The sequence below is a fragment of the Parasteatoda tepidariorum genome, chromosome 3 (genome assembly GCF_982258835.1).
Source record: "Parasteatoda tepidariorum strain Cologne lab strain chromosome 3, Ptep-v5.0, whole genome shotgun sequence".
NCBI lineage: Eukaryota > Metazoa > Arthropoda > Arachnida > Araneae > Theridiidae > Parasteatoda > Parasteatoda tepidariorum.
Window position 1 is genome coordinate 107,864,009 of NC_141757.1, and position 18,131 is coordinate 107,882,139.

An 18,131-nucleotide genomic window follows, 5' to 3' on the forward strand; every position below is an offset into this window, starting at 1 on the left:
TCATTTTTTAAAACAAATTTACGATGACGAAATCTGTTATGCACATAGTATTTTTGATCTTCGGCACATTACTTACAATATTATGTAGACTTACTGTTGCTGACATTTGCCGATGGCTTTGTGGGGAGTGTGTTGTGGAGAGATCGGAATGTGCAGAAAGTTGCAAAATTTATTGCTGGAACGGATAGTAAGTTACTTTTATATTCCAAAATAACTTCATTTTTCTCATTTTATATTGTAAGATCCCCTTTTTTTACTCATCAACAACCAGGAATGCTTTGTAATCACAAATGTAATTATTGACGTCAAGCAGATCTTCACATAAAAATTTAAAAATTATTAAATTAGGAGATCCAAATTTTTTTTTTGCATTAACGTTAATTAGGTTCTCTAGATTTATTTCCAGAATAAAGTTTAAAACTTATTTCGTTCAGTCGCCATATCAGTTTTAACCACGTATTTTAAATTTGTATTTTGTTTCTTTTTATTATAAAAACTAGTAAATATTTAGAAATTATTAAGAATTGTTTCAGAAATGAAGCGAAAAGTTAACTCTTAATATCGGTTTGCAATATCTTGAATAATTATTGCGTTTTCCTCATTTTCATTGCATGATAAATGAATGATACTGGTAAATATAGTTATAGAGTCAACGGTTTACAGATAAAAGTTACAGCACCTTTTAATTTTTAAATTGAAAAAAGAATGCAAATTTCTGAACATAAATTATTAGAACGTGGCGCATGTATAATAAACTATATCAATGGAAGTATTCTCTATAAAATAAAATTAGAAGCAAAAATAAGTAAATAAAAATTAAATTCATCAAAAAAAATATTTCGTGTCTCAATGCTTACTATGCTCAATGAAGTCATGTAATTGTTCTAACCTAAATTATTATTTAATTCTATTAAACACAGAAGTGCCATTTTGATTTAGATTCAGACGTGACACTGGCACTTGTGAACTATTTAATCACTAATGGGACTCTGCGCCAGTTCGCTTTGTTCACCAACCCTCACAATTTCTACGTAATCACCTTTCTTGTCGTAACAATAAACAGATACTTACATCAAAATTAAAAAATATTTTATTCTAAGGTCGCAAAATATTTTATAGTATGTATGGACTAGATTACACAGATTACACAGGGATAAAGTTTATACCTAATCATTTTGCCCGGTTACTATGGCAATTTCCAATGCAATTTTTTTTTTAAAATTCCTATCTCGTTAAAGGTTTTCCGTTATGGAGATTATTTTGTTGCGGAGAGGAATTTAGTTAGTAAACACAATTTTACATGAAACTCATTATAAAGGAAAACCTGATTTTTTTACTATTTAATAATCAAAAAAAAGGGTTAAGTTTAGAGGCAGTTTTCCATAGGGTATTTCTAGGATAGATGGCCATAGTGTTTTCAAATCGAAACAAAAGCACTAAGAACAGAAACACAAAGAAATGGTTGTGCATATTTTAAATTCTTATACATGTACTCAATATATTTTGAGCAAAAAAATAATGGAGTATTGAAAGCTAAAAATGAAGCGAAAACTGTATGGAATTAAACTAACAAGTGGCCATCTCCCCTTAATGTCGAGGTGAGATGGCCATCCAATACAATAAAGAAAAAGTCAAGTTTAAATTTGGAAAATAGCATATTTCCTACAGCTAATCATGAAAAAGTTACAATAAGTTCTAAGGGATAAATTTTATCTTAGAAAATAAGAAGTAAAAAAACACTAAAAACCAAGTCTAATTCACAGATTTACCCATCACTTTCCAAAAGACTTTACTTCATTTCTGACAAAGGTTTTCGAAGTTTTGTATATTTCATGGAACTATTCCATGCACTTTACTCAACTCATCCAATCATCATTTTTAGTAGTGAATTCTTCCACACCAGGGGTTTCCAACTTACATGTGGCCGGGGGCAGCAATTAAAAACACCAGTCAAATGGCGGGGTGCAAACTTAATCAAAATTTTATATAGGACTCTTTTATGTTTGAAGGAACAATAAATATTACTGTCAGATTTTTATCAACGCTCTTTTTAATATCAAAAAGCGAAATAACAAGCATTACAAATAATGCTTATTACGTATCATTTTAAATTTTCTCTTAATAAGAAACTTAGTGACAAGATTTTTTTTTCTTTTTAATTTAATTCTGTGATAAATTGAAATTTTTTTTTGACGTATTAGGAATTATAGCACGAACAAAAAAAATTCTCGAGCATCTGAAATTAATTCTTTTTCTTTTCCGCTCATGCAATATTCAATTCAAGGGATTTAAATAAAACATGATATTCATTCCCTCTTTTATGTGTTTTAAAATTTACAAATGTAAATAATTTCGTCCATAATGAATGGTTTCAAAAAGTTAAATGGGAGAATTTCTTCGCGGAAATTTCTGTTACGCACATGCTGAATTATATTCACAAAATACAAGAAAAAAAAACGAAATAAAAAAGAGCAACATACACGATTATTTTTGTATTTGAATAAATATTTTCTTGGGTGCAAAACCTGAAAAATAAATTGTTTTGCACCGTTGGTATGTTAAATTTCACAGAAACGAAGAAATTAGGTTTTTTTAAACGAAAGAAAGGTATTTTAAACTCATATAGATGTTTTACGAAAATTGTCCGCAAAAAAACGACCACTAATATATTTAAGTTCGCGGGCCACAAAAAAGGCTTCGCGGGCCGCCAGTTGGTAACCATTGTTCTACACAGGTAACAGACGGATATTCATCAAATTCTGAGTCTGTAGAATTAATATTATAGGCATATAATACTATATACATATAAGTATTAATGTTATTGGTAGTAATTATGTTATAGGGTTCTGTCGGATAATATGTTTGGTTCAGAAAATCGGAATGTAATATGCAGGTTTCATACAGTCCTGAAAAATTTGAAAAAGTGAGGGTTTAATTCTCTTAAAATTACGAAACTAAACCAAACTACAGGAAAACCCTTAACGGACGCAATTATTTCGCAACTAGATTTATTTATTTGGAGATATTAATCGTGGTGATGAAGACTCATCTATTAAAATACATCTTTCTTTCTTAACTTTGATACCTATTTTTAATTTTTTGAGTCCCTTTCGATCCTAAGTGAAAAGTGGTCATTTCTCCTAAAGTGGATGATGAGATGGTCAAGGAATTTATAGCCGTCACTTTAGTATAATACATTCCTCTATTTTTTATTCAGACAAAAAAAGTTTGGAATATATATGTGCCTTAAGGGTCCAGCTAGTTGCAAAACAAAGACATAACATACGCATTGAAGAACAAAAGTTTACCTAATTCCCAAAAAATATTTGATCCCTAAATAAAATAAGCATTAAAAATTCACTACTTTTTGTTGTCACGGAAAGCAATGCTTTATTCATATTGATAAACAAGTTAAACCGCATCTGCTGCATTAAGTTAAAAAAATATCGAGAATATTTTAAATGGTCATCTCTACCCTATTGCCATCCAATTTAGACTTACTCTATGTTTATCATGAAAAGTTTATCATAAAAAGTTTTCGTAATAAACTAATACCATAGGATGATTTTATAATAAAGGGATATCGCTTTTACATTTAAGCCTCTAATTTGCAATAATAAGTAAATTTAGAAATATAGTAATTGCTGAGAATAATACTAAGACAGGATGATAAATAAATAAGAGAGATCCCTACCACAGCTCGTAGTGTCAATCCTTGTTATTCTCGCAGTTCCTTTCAGATTGCTTTGAGATTCGAGCTCGCTTCTCTCACTATTACTAATTTTTCTCTAGCTTTATGTGCATCATATTGCTTTATATGTATGTAATATAGAATGCCTCATACGAGTCTTTTTACACTAAATAATAAGCTTAAAACAAATGTCTCTTATCAATTTTAAGATATAGAAATCGTTCTCTCGCAAAGAGCCATAAAAAGTCAAAACGCCAGATAAAAGATTATTTTCTGAAGTTAATGGGCAATAATTCGTAGATAAAGTACGCATTAAGATAGTTCCAAAAATTCCCCAGAGACAGAGTGGCGCCATCCTTTTAGCGATTCAAAATCTCAAAATTTAGCGAATCAAATTTTATCATTTGAATGACGTTTCATTAAGATAAGGGTACTCTTGCAACCAACTCCCTTTTCAGAACCCCCCTTTAAATATCAAGAGCACCAAAAATTCGTGGTTTTTTAATATTTTCATGGCTAGATAAGTCTGTGCCAAAACCCAACATCCTTGCTATGGAAATCTCACCAATGTAATCAATGCAAATATCCAACGAACACTATTTTAAATAACTTCAGATAATTAATAAAATGCCTTATTTGCTGTATCAGCCTTAGTCTCTTGAATTATCTAGCCTTCCTAAAAAAAGCTATCACCCTGAATAATATTTGTTCTAATGAACAGATTTTCACCAGACTTATTTGTAGTCGATTATAATAGTTCAAGAGGGCAACCTCAAATATGCTAATTAATTAATGCTAACTATGAATTAAATTACAGTATCAGACTTTCTCTGAATAAATATACCTTTTCCTCGACAGATTCAGATTTTTTACTATCAAAATGAAGTGGGTATCAGTCATCAGGGAAATATGGTTCCAGTCAGGAAAACAGTCGACTCACTCACCCATGTGGGGCCCATTCAGTTTCACTTTTTGTGTATTTTGCCATGTTTTAATTTTTCAAGAGAATAAAAGAAAAGAATTGCACACAATCATAAATTTCGTTTAACGAAAGAAAATTTCCTGCAAAATTTTTTTAAAAATTTTTTGGTATCATTTTTAATTGTTCTCATTATTTTTAACTGCTTGTTATTTTTTTTATTACTGTATTTAGTAGAAGTCGTTTGGTTTGTAAGGAATGAAAAGTTTTTTTATTATTTAAAGCTATGTAATTTTAAATTTTAATTAAAGACAACAATTACAAATTTTAAAATCTTTCCATACGCTTTTTTGGTGTCATATTGGTACACCCTTCACCAGTAAAATAACGGGCAGGGATGATAAAACACAAATGATGCAATTCGACAGAGGTTACGTCGCACTAAAGAAATAAATATACAGAACAACACTAAATTAACAGTAAGTGTAAGGAAATTGAAAAAAAAAATAACGATTCCCAAATATTTCAAAATTATAGTATAGCAGAAAGACCATTAACAACAGAATTTTTGATGATGTGAAAACACTCTCGGAAATCTAGGTAAACGCATTTATGAATAACACAAGGAAAATAAACCTTCAACCTATTAATGGATAACTTAAGGGTGATGTTCCTTTAAAGAAAGTTTGATGTGACATGAAATTCCTCATTTAATGATGCAACCAATAAGCTATTTGGGGTTCGAGAAAGCAAATTTTGATGGTCCGAGAAAAATCATACCTGTCATTTACTCTACTGATGAAAGTGTACCAATGTGATACCGAAACGCGTATAGGTTTTAAAAGATTATGCTGTTTCAGATTTTCAAACGTAGTAATTTCGAGTAAAAAATTTGAGAGTAGGTCTAATAATTTTTGAGGAATCAAGTTTTGAAAAATATGAATTTAAAAAAAAAAAAAATTGTAACTCACAAGATTTTTAATCAATTTTGCTCAAGTTTTGAATTTCGAGACGAAAGATTTATATTCTGTCACATAAATTTACTGTAAGTGTTTTTCTTTTAAATATTAGCCGCTGTGACGTGGTGTCCAGCTATACAGTGTGGTGTCCTGAATCGTAAGGAACTTGTAAAAAAAGAAAAATGCCCTACCGGATCTCAACCCGCGTTTACGCTACTAGTGCGCTATTAAAACCTTTATTCATTTGTATTTTTTCCTGCAATAAATTATTGTTTTTCTTTGATTTTTTTAATCACCTACTTATATTAACGTTGTACTTAAATTTCGCTTAACATCTTTTCCTTGATGAGTTAATTTTTATGACGATAAGGACTAATTTTAGTTTAATTTTTTTTTTAATGTATACTGTAAGAATAGCATTCAAACATAGAATGTGTAAAGAAATGGACTGGAAATTTCCAGAAGGATTTATAACATTCATAGATTCTATTGGCAACGTCATTTTTCTTAAAATTATGCTCCATATACTTTTCGTGACTATGGAATAAGTATGTTTTTACAGATATCGATAAATTGCACTCATCTTATGACCTAAGGGCTGCAAACAAATGTGAACGATATTCAAAAGAACATTCTGTTTCCAGAAATACAAAATCAGATAGCTCAATTATTATTTGAAAAGCTGTAGAAAAGATAATGATAATATCTGTCAATGTTAGAACATTAAAAAAAAAACTATGAGTAGATTAATAAAAAATGTGCTTATATTTTTTGAAATATTGCTTTCGAAAAAATTGTTATCAAAAAGTGATATATTTAAAATAACCCTTCGTGGCTTGCTCTCAGCTACCAAAGCTTTTCTAATGTCCCAGTATGGTATGTCACCATTTTCCAACAAAAATTAATTTTGACCATTATGAGAACTATATATAAACTTAATTCAAACGCAAAAGGATTAAACGTACTAAGTTAAACATATAATTTTCAGTAAATGATTCCAAAAATATACATTTTATATAAATGGTTCTTTTAAAAAAACGTGTTTTATTACTTAAAATAATTACGAGGGCTGTTTTTTAAGTAAGGGCCGTTTTGCTGTGTACACTAAAATAGGTGACGCGTGAGTCGCAACTAGTGCTCGAGTCGTGTCTTGACATTCCTCGGGAACAACTGTGCTCCGTTACAGTTGTGTAAGGAATCTGTACTGTCAGTTCTGTGTGTTTAAAATGTTCAAGTTTAACAAATCACTCACCGCGTATGAGGTACGGGCATTGATGCGTTTTTTGTCGGCAAAAAACTTGTCTGCTGCATACATTCACCGGCAGATTTGTGAAGTTTTTGAAGTTTTCTATTGGCATGTCGACAAGAAATTTTGCTTCTCTATGACAATGACCCTCTTCACAGCTCAGTCTCGAGCTTTATTGAACTCTTTTGTCTGGGAAGTTTGAACCACCCCTTAATACAGCCCAGATGTTGCGCTAAGTGATTTTCATCATATCCGATGCTTCAAACGTCATTTTGCCGGCAACCAGTACAATGATGACGAAGACTTGAAAAACTGTCGTGATCTCCTCGTTATCGGAGCAAGCGGTATGTTACTATGAATAGGGTATTCTAAATCTAGTTGTAAGGTATAATAAGTGTTCAAGCAAACTTGGAAACCATTATGAAAAAAAAGAGAGAAGTATGAAGAATTAAAAAATAAATTTGCTTCATAAAAATTTTCTTTCGTTTGGTTTTCATTTTCAAACGGCCCTTACTTAAAAACAGCCCTCGTAATTTAATACACTGTGAATTCGAATTATTGTTCCAATAAGAATCACGTAGGAATGAATGGTTGTGGTTGAAAACGAATTGCACTCATACTATATGCGCATAAAGCCAGATAATGAGAGACAGGTCACAAATTACGATAATTTATGTAAGTTTACATATAATTTTTGTTACAAAGAAAGGTTTTGTAGCTGCTATTCTCTCTTTGGCTTTGACAAGGCAGCGATCAATGAACACCAGGCATTCTTGCAGTTTTCTACGATATCATTACAATCATGCAAACATACGCAACTTATTCACAATGTTTTAAAAACTAAATTATCATTTCTTTTAATCCTTACAAAAAGAAACGTAAATATTTAATTAATTTTTATCCAGTAATTAAGTCATGCGAGCAGAAATCATTCCATTTTAGAGATTTTTATTTTAATTTTATTACCGTCGTTGAACAACCGACTGAATTATGAGTTTAGGACTACCAATGTTCAACTCCGAAGAATCGTTGAACCCAATACTGAAAACAGGGAAACTACTGGATCAAGTACTGGGAGAAAATTTGCCTTCGTGGAGAACTTTTTGGTGGAACTAATCTGCATTTATGTACATGGAGATTAAAAGCACAAAACACTCCTACGCTTACCCCGACGGTTATTTTAAATCAGCATTTCGATTGAGCTGGATGCGGAATTCGTATCAACCGGCCATAGCTGGAATTCGAGCCCAGGTCACCTCATTGGGAGGCGAGCGCTCTATCCCCTGAGTCACCACTGCCTATTCTTAGAGATTTTAACATTTGTATACAGTTCAAGAACTGAAGCTGGGTTATTCTTTTGTGTTGATTTAAAAAAAAATCGTTTTCGATTTTCCCATCAACACATTTTAAATTCGAAGAATTTCGCTTTTAACATTTAGATAAAGCTTATTTAATGCTTTATCTAAAGCTTTAATTTTAACTTTTAGGTAAAGCTTAGACTAAACTTTTTAACGCCTCTTAGTTTCACGGAATCCTAAACTTTCTATGATGAAAAAGTAATCTAGCATTTTACTTCTTCTCTCTTTCATATTTTCATTGCAGTCACACTTTACGGGCCTATTTCGAAATTCATTATTAATTTTTTTAAACTCATTTTTGTTAAAATAATTACAAGCATGTATACTGCGCTAAAAAGAGAACACATTGAATAATTTTTGTCTAATGTCTTTTGCATACTAAGACTTAATTTTAATAGTTCGAGTGCTTAATTCTAAAAATGCTAATCATTTAGTGCTGAGCCGTGATGGATCATGGGATAGAGCATTCGCCTTCTTATGAGGTGAACCGGGTTTGATCCCAGCGATGGCTGGTCGATACGAATTCCGCATCCGGCTTGCACCGACCATAGTGCCGACGTAAAATACCCACAGTGGTAGACGGATCAAGGATTAGAGGCAAACCGTGGGAGATTTTCATGGTTTTCCTCTCCATGTAATGCAAATGGGGATTAGTTCCAACAAAAAGTCCTCCACGAAGGCAAATTTCTATCAACACTTGATCTAGAAGTTTCCTTGTCTTCTGGGTTGAGTTCAAAATGACAAGACTACGGAGTTGAACATTAGTAGTCGTAAACCCTAAAGATTGGGTCTGCTATTCAACGACGGTTATAAAATCAAATCAAATCATCTAATGCAGACGATAATTTAAGTTTCAAAATTTGATATAAAAACGTATTTTCTCTGTATAAACGTAGCTTTTTTTAAACGAATTTGGACTTTTGACCCTAAAACATGTGGGGTAGTCACAAACTAGAAAATATGGTCCGAATAGTTAGGTCATGAAAGAAATCGAAGGTTTGGAATCCCCTTCATGTCAATTTCATTTTTAAATTAAGAAATTTTTAACGCTGTCAAAAAAGTTTTGCACTTAATTATAAAATTTGAGTTTAAACTGTCCTCTGCTCTAATAAATTTAAAAACTTGAGGCTCGGACCTTAAAAATTGAGAGTGTGAAAATCTGATCATTAAATCACAAGTAATTTAGAGTTTAGTTTGCATTAAATTGAAAAATTGTAACTGGAGCTTCAGGCATCAAAATAAAGTTGTATTAATCGATCTGATTTGATAATTTATGATTTGTTTAGTTTCATCATTGGGATAATGAAATGTAGAAAATTTTCTTAAGTTCATTTTCTGCAACTATTACATCACCCCCAACATCATAACTATAGGAACTATTCATCTGTTTTGCTTCCTTAAGTAACAATCTATTGAATTCTCCACAATTTAGCGAAATATCGTCTTGCTATCTTTATTTTTCGAAACTTTCAGAAGTTAAATTTAATATAAAAAGCTCTTTTTTCTCAAATTTCCCGTATCTTAGAATTTCGAAAAGAAAAACATCGCTGGTAATTTTCTTTTCCTAGTTTTTAAAGTTTTTATACATATTTTTATATATATTTTTATAAATATATATTTATATAGTTTGAAAACCATTTAAAAGATAGAACAAGTGGACAGGTTGCTTTTTAAGCATGCTTATAATTTATACATAACTTATAATTCAAACTTATAATACTAATAATTTATAGAACAATTTTATCAAAATTAAATAAATAATAAAACAAAAATAATATTGACTATAGAATAAATTTCAAAGATTTGCAGAGTTTTTGCAAATTAGAATTCAATGTGAGATCCTCCTCCCTTAAAAACAAATTGTTTTTCTTCTCATTCCTTTTGTTTCAGCTAATTAGATATATTATCTACATGAAGTGAAAAAAGAAGAAAATTATTCACTAATTCTTTCATACGTAAACTCATAACCAAAATTAATGCAGCCTTAATGCTGGGCATATGAGAATATAAAAAAAAAATGCTTCACAATTTGAGAGTTTATTTTACAGATTCATATTCAATACATGCTTAGAAAATAGCATTCAATGCATTCAAAGAACGGTTTTAAAATAACATTTTCAATTTTAAGTGTTTCTCGATGAATAAATAAAATTCTGAAACAGCTAATATTCACCATTCAGTGAAATGTTATGCAGTTCGTTTATTCAGTTTCAGACCATTTGCAAAACATATTACTTTAAATAAGAAAAAAAATGCACAAATTTATCGCTATTTTTCTCGTAAAAAGAAATAAAATTTTCATCGTTTCTGTGAAAAAACTTTATCTTTGTTTATTAATGGTATTTGCAGTTTATTTAATGTTCTTTATATTTTTAAAATATGTTAAATGCGTTTAGTGAATTTATTCCATTTCCCTGGTATGCTTCTTTAAGTATGCATTAAGTAAAAAAATTTTTTTTGAAGAAAATTGAAACAGAGGTAGAAAAGAGTAGACTGTTATTAAACAGTAAATTAAATTTTAATATATCCAGTATAATTTAAAAATAAAATACAATTTATTTAAAAAGTAAATTTGCAAGTAAAGCAGAATTTAAATTTATTATTATTATTTTTTTTCTCCAATGCCCACCTGGATAATGATCTACGTTCTACCATATTAGGTGGGCCAACGTTGCTCCCACAGTAAGGACAGATAGTACAGAGAAGGAAAGAACATCCATGCCTTGCCCGGGATTTGAACCCAGAACTTTTCTGATGCAAGGGCAGTTCCCTAACCCCTACACAGGCCGGTCAGCATTTAAATTTATTATACGTAGTAACAGATTCAGTACAATTACATATCAAACCAATAGATATTACCGATGCTCAATTAGTTCCCCGATTGTTTCGTAAATTTTACGAAAACCTATCGATTGTTTCTCTCAATATTACGAAAGGTTACAAGTGACTTTAAATGTTGAGACGCCATTTATTTATTAAAGAGAAAACTAATATATGAAAAATATTAATGCATTTTATTAAAAATTATACTCTTAAAAATTGGTTAAATTTGTTCAAATTCTAATGAATGCATGTTACATTTCTAATTTTCCCGGAAATTGGTCTCCGGAGTTAATCAAAGATATAATAAATATCGAGTAAAAGAAATAAAAAAAATATCTCTTTTTCGATCACTGTGGTGAGAGGTAAATCTTAATATTTGTATGCAACATAAAATATTTCAATCATAACATCAGAAATGTAAATATTATACGTAGAGTGGGCTAAAACAACAGACCACACTGAATTACTTTTGATCTAATGATCGAATCTTCAAGTTTTAGGAATCAAACATAATGGTTTGAGGGGGTACTCTAAAATATGTTTATTAATTGGTGCAGACGATAATTTCGACGATAATTTAAAGAAGCCGTATATTTAAACTAATCAATTTATACTTATTCTAAAAGATTATGTTATGTAATCATAAGTATTTGCTTAAAAAATTTTATGTTGTATTTAATAATTGAATAGCCTAATTTAAACGTGCTAATTATCAGCTTTTGTAAATTAGAGAAAAACATCGACAGAATGCAGGAAATATCAAAAATTGTTTACAAAACATGTTTCCTTCTTCGAACTTATGAACAATTTTAAGTTTACCATATGAAAAAAAAATGTGCTACGCGTACAGAAAAGTGAAATTCCGGAAATTTTTTAAAAAATAGTGTTTTAAAATGTTCCTCTACTGGGTTATTCGATTTTTGATTGACGAAAAATTTAATAATTTTTAAAATAAGAAATATTTAAAATTCTATTAAAAAAGAGATTAAGAAAAGGGATTAAGTAATAAAAAAACACGATAAATCATTTGAAAATTAGTCAATTACTAGTTTATTAACAGTATTTAACAATTAAAGAAATAGTGGAAGAAATAAAATCAGTTGTTGAAAAGATAAATATATTAAAATACTTTTAACAGAGCATATTTTCTAATTAAAATTAAACATAGTAAAAGATTTAACGGAAAACAATTAATGTTCTATCTTTACAGTAAACAAAAATTCGTTTTTTCAAATGTGTAAGAAACATTCTTCAAACGTCTCATATTCTTCAACTGGGAACTTAAAGATAAAAGATTACTGCTTAAAGATAGAAGTTTTAAAAATGAATTATTTAGAATTCTGTCAAATAAATAATGAGGAAAGTGACTATGCATCAGAAAAACGCAATCAATTATTTAGAAAAAAGAAAAATATTTGAAGAAACTCTTTGAATTAATTTCATAATAATAACATTAATACGTAATATAACAAAAAGGAAGAGATATGCAATTTAGAGATATCAAAATGAGAATGATAAAAATATAGAATAACAAAAAGAATTCTACTAGAATTTTCTTCTATTCTAATTCTTCTTCAGCTATTGATTAAAGAAAACTAAAATAATTAATAAAAGATAAATATTTAAGCTTGATTTAAAGAATTCATGAAAAAAGGGAATAAGTTATAAAAATTTATGACTGAAACAAAGCAAGTTTGAAAAAAAAAGTGGTAAATATTTATAATAAAAAAAGAGTTAATTTTATAATCGCAACATAAATACGTAATACAATAAAAAACAAAAGGGGTGAAATTTAAAGTTATCAAAAGTAAATTGATAAGAATATTATCTAACAAAAAAAACTTCTGATGTAATTCTTCTTCAATCTTTTTCCTTAGTGAAAATTAAAATAGTTGTAAAAGAGAAATATTTGAAATTCATTTAAAGAAACAATAAAGAGAAGTAATAAAAATACTCGATAAAAGCACATTTGAAAGAAAGGGGAAATATCGGTTGTACTACAGAGAGTTATCTCAAAAAAGAATATTACTTGATTCTTATTGAAAATGCCTTCATTCTAATTCTTTTTTTAATTATTGATTAGTAAAAACACAAATACATGAGCAAAAATTAAATTTTGTTAGCAAAATGATAAATAAAAGGAATAAGGAATAAAAAGGTTCAATAAATTGTTTGAAATGATAATATTAATTTATTAAATGCATTTAGCACTAGAAGGGATCGTAGAAGAAAGAAAATTAGCTGGAAGAATTAAAGAAATATCAGGAAGTTGTTTACAAACATATTTTTGCTGTTAAAAAATATCTAAATACTTAGCAAAACCAACTGAATTTGACTTGACAATATGAATTAATGTTCCATACTTACAATAAATACAAACTTTACCTTAAATATTAAAAAAGGGAGAGCTTTCTCTCTATCCTTCAATTACATTTTAAAAAGTTGATTTTCCAACAAAAAAATTATAATACGCCTCAAATAAAATAAAAGAAATTAAAAAATTAATGAAAAAAGACTAAAAAAAATCGTTTAAAAAATTGGAAAATATTTGCAGCAGTAAAATAATTAATCTTAAAAAAGCAATATAAATACTGAATATAATAGAAACCAGAGAACTAAAATTTAAATCTATCAAAAGAAAATTGATAAAAAGAATCCCCCCCAAAAAAGAAGAATATTCATTGATGGAATGAAAAAGAAATTGAAAAACTCAGGATCAATTCAAAAGAAAAAGAATATTCTTTTGATCTTTCAACAAATGAAGTGAATAAGAAATGAACTATTCATGTGAAGAGAGGATTTACATCCCTGCGGAGTAAAGTGAAACGCCCCAGTTTTACCTGAACAAGGTCTGATGAAAAATAACATTTACGTCATAGCATACGGGGCTTTGATTTCGGGGCGGCGAATACAACCAACACAGATGACTGAGTCTTCATGTGCTCTGCGTTCCATCAACATTCACCTGTGGAATCTTCTTTTTAAGTCAAGTGTTTGACTCCAAGATTTATTTTTTAAAAAACTTCTTAAAAAAAATATATCGTCTGCGCAGTTTTGAAAACGATTTTTTGAATGTATCCGTGAAAGGTGGTCGCAAATTTTGGTTTGTTAATCGTTTGAAAATTTATTTTATTTCGAGAGAAGCATTTAAGATTAGAAATTGAGGTGTGGTATTTAATATCATGAGACAATTTTCAGTAAAGATGTGGAAGTGAAATTTCAAAAAATCCATGCCATAGTTTAATGTGATTAACTTTCAAATTTTGATTTTCATAGGAATAATTTGAAAAAATAATAATATTGAATATGTAGTTTAGAAACTAGTACTTGAAGTTAGAATAGTCTAGTTATTTTTTTGCTAAATACATACATTGTAGTTTTTCTAGTTAAATTTATCAGAATTCAAATCTTAACTAATTAAAAAACTTTTTAACTATTATTTACGTAAAAACAGAGGATAAAATGGAAAATATTTCCTTTTAAATTATCGCAGTTTTATCGAACAATTCCATTCAAGATAAATCTTTAAGTCAGATTTTTTTGTATTAAATTATGCATTGAGATATACAAATTAAATAAAACGAATGTTTCTAAATATATTAATTTTAAAATACATCATAAATTGTTTATTTACTTAGCAGAACTATCTTATTGAAATAAAAACTTAAGGAATATCTTAAAAAATGTTTTGACTTACAACATACCTTTATATAATTTAGTGTCTTCTGTATTAGGAATTTCTACATACTAGAACTTATTAGAGAAAATAAGAATAACTTCAAAGGAGATAAATATTTTTGAAATAGATTTCGATATAGAGGTATTAAAAAACAATGTTTTTTTCTGAAGCAAATGTTAGAAAGAGAGTTTTGGATTAATATATGTTGAATAAAGCAAGATAAAAGAAATTAAGCCAGAAAGTATGAGTAATTATTTTAAAAAAAATGGTTAAAATGAGTTCATATTTAAAATTGTTGAACTGATACAAATTTGATTGGTAGAATTTGGATCGATTTTTATTGGTATAAGTCTCTCTTTTGTTGATAATATAATTGCAACTCGCCAATAATTCTTTTTATTTAATGAAATTAAAAATAACATATTTAAATTCGTTGAGAAATAATGAAGTTTTTAGATTAAATAAAGAATATGAAGTATGTCAGCATAGATTGAAAAAAATAAATAAGTAGAATATGTGTGTAAGTTTAGACCAAAGATAAATTAGAAATTGTCTTAAAACATAATTTCGAAATCCATTTTAAGACGTATTTGAGAACTTTAAAATTGTGATTGTATCTAAAATAGTTACTACAAGGTGAAACATTTCTAAAGCATTTTTTTGTAGAAGAATCTGTGTGTGACAACTTATGATATTATAAAAACATCTTGTTCAGCTTTCCAAAAAATGTACAAAGATTTTCAAGAACAAAAGTTTCGCAGAATAAAGTAGAGGTGTTTTATTTTAAATGCCTGAAGTGTTACAAAATTCGCTGATTTGTTCAACTTCAGGTTAAGCGAGTCGGAAGAAAAAATAAATAAAAATGTCTAAGGATGCTTTTTTTCGGATCTTAACACCATTATCATTGAACAAAAGGCTGAGAGAGCAGAATTACAACACTTTCAAGATTTTAAGAACTGGTAAGTGAATATTTTTCCTCTCTGTTTATTTTATTCTTCTTAAGGAAAAGCTTCTTAAAAAGCTTTTTAAAAAAGTTTGTGTAAGAAGATAAAAGCAAATTTGAATAACAGATAATTCTTTCTTTTAATTCCTTTAAAGAGGTTTAATTTAATGTTAACTAATGCTCAGAACATATAAATACATTAATCATAGAGAAATTATTAACAGCACATAAATGCATGTAAAATACATGTAAAGATATAAATAAACTCAATGACTGTGTCTATGTATATTCAATGTATATTTAAATGGTGCATTCAAATGTCAAATGTGATTCAAATGTATATTCAAATGATGTATATTCAATGACCTCGTGTCGTAAAATTAATGAAATCAATTATTTTAAGCGAAGTAAGATTATTAGTGAAAAAATAAAATCAATGTTTCAATGTGAAAATAGACATAATTAACAGAGACACATGAAAATAAATAAAATCAATGGTTGTGTAAAAAAAAATTAAAATTATGATTTCATTTAAAAATTGATTGTCTCTATAGACAGAAGTAAAATTAATGATTGAGTGCAAAAACTGAATCAAATATAAGTGTGCGTAAACATAAATAAAATCAATTATTTTAAATAAAAGCACGTAATATCAATAATGTGCAAATAAGAAAATAAAATCAATGTCTTGTAAAAATAGACACAATTAACTATAATGCTTGAAATTAAATAAATTCAACAGCTGTCTTAAAAAATATAAATATTACAATAAACGATTTCATCTGAAATGCAAATAAAACAGCTGATTTGTGTATAAAATTGACGAAATCAATAAAATGTATAATTAATAAATAAATGAAGCGATTTTTTAATGTCTTTTCCCCTGACCAAACACAAAATAAATAGTACAGCTTAAAAGTGAGGTTAAAACCAGAGCTGGGGAATTGGTAGTTCAAATGTACAACTCTTAACTTCTCTGAGAGCTCGTCTCCAATACACAACTGGAATCGGGAGGAGCCTCTAATCTGTTTCGTTTCCTATGTAAACATTTGCCTCTTAGTGAAGAGATCTCCAAAGTCACAGGAAATAGGGTTCGATTACGTAACAAGTTCTGCTTTACTTATGAGGAGAGTAGAAACCTCTTCGCAGGACTGATTTTTGCTTACTTTCAGATCAAAGATGAGATCTTGACAAAGTAAATGAGTCATTTTGGATTAAGCTTGGTTAACAATTAACTTAGTTAGGTCACAAAATGAAAAGTTGACTATTCCAATACTTTATTAACCCAATTTTAGGATAGTAATTATATTATTAATGCTAATGTTACTTAGTAAATGCTATTTTTAAATTATGCATTTTTATTTTTTATGTATGGTTAGATATTAAAATGTTTTTCTCGAAAACAAATTTCACTATTAACAAAATAACAGGTTAAAGAATGGCTTTGAAAAAACACGTTTGTACGAAATACTGAAACAGTAGAAAATAAATATAAAAATTTCACTTGCATAATCGCACACATATAAACATCAAATTGAAATAAGATCCTTAATAAAATATTCATAAACTTGAAAAGGTTACAAAAAAAAATGCATTTAATTTATTTACATATCTTTCTCAAAAACTTTGCAACTTATATACATTAATTTGGTTCAGGAATTTATGTATAAAAAGATAACTTACTTGCAATTTAATTATTAATATCCATTTTCCAATCGTTTAGTGAATGTTTTGTGCTCTCTTTCAATTATTTAATTAAACACAACTCAAAAGTAATAAATTTTTTATTGGTATTAATTTAAATAATTGTCATAGTATTCGTTCGAGTAATAATTCTGTTTAATTATAAATATTGGGCCGCTCGGAATTTCGTCAGGAGGAATTCTCAAAGGTTTAGCAAAAATATTTTAATTACTTGTCAAAGCAAATTGAAGTCTTCCGGATTGCCTTTAATTTAATACAGACTTCTATACTTGCAATAAGTTTCCCAATTTTCTTTTGTAATCAAGAAATTTTACACATAAATTTTTAAAACCCAGAAATATATTTTGTAATATAAATTTTGCTATCACTTTAAAAATTTCAACGCACCTTTAGCACTCCCCCCCCCCTACAAAAATCAGTATGAACCTTCTGGATGACCCAATATTGGTCAAAATAATTTTCATGTGATCAAAGTCTTCCTTTAAATTAATTAAATTAACTTTTAACAAGCATGGTTTGGAGTTGAGCATAAACGGACGCAATTGATGCAAAATTGTTGTCATTTTCATCACAGGTTTGTCTACTCAACAAAAATTACATTTCCTCACTAAAAATTAAATAAATTACTAAATAATAAATATAGTTAAATATTAATTATTAATTCTTCCATTATTTTTTAAGGTAAGCAAGCATAGTGTTTTTGCTATTTTCAGAAAAAAAAGTATTTTAATTATTTTCTAAATTTTTTAAAAGAAATTCCAGCTTTTTTTGGACGAAAAAATAATGATTGTACTTTTCTGGATATGAAA

The 18,131-nt window shown here is 28.4% G+C and overlaps 1 protein-coding gene across 1 annotated transcript in view; it reads left to right on the forward strand.

The window, feature by feature from the left end:
* Window positions 1–13,846: 13,846 nt before the first annotated feature.
* Window positions 13,847–18,131, forward strand: part of Stacl (SH3 and cysteine-rich domain-containing protein) — a 309,612-nt gene continuing 305,327 nt past the window's right edge. The window contains exon 1 of the mRNA XM_087159889.1: window positions 13,847–15,634. Coding sequence (XP_087016015.1) covers window positions 15,538–15,634 — 97 coding nt within the window. The 5' untranslated portion in view covers window positions 13,847–15,537. The remainder of the gene's footprint in view (window positions 15,635–18,131) is intronic.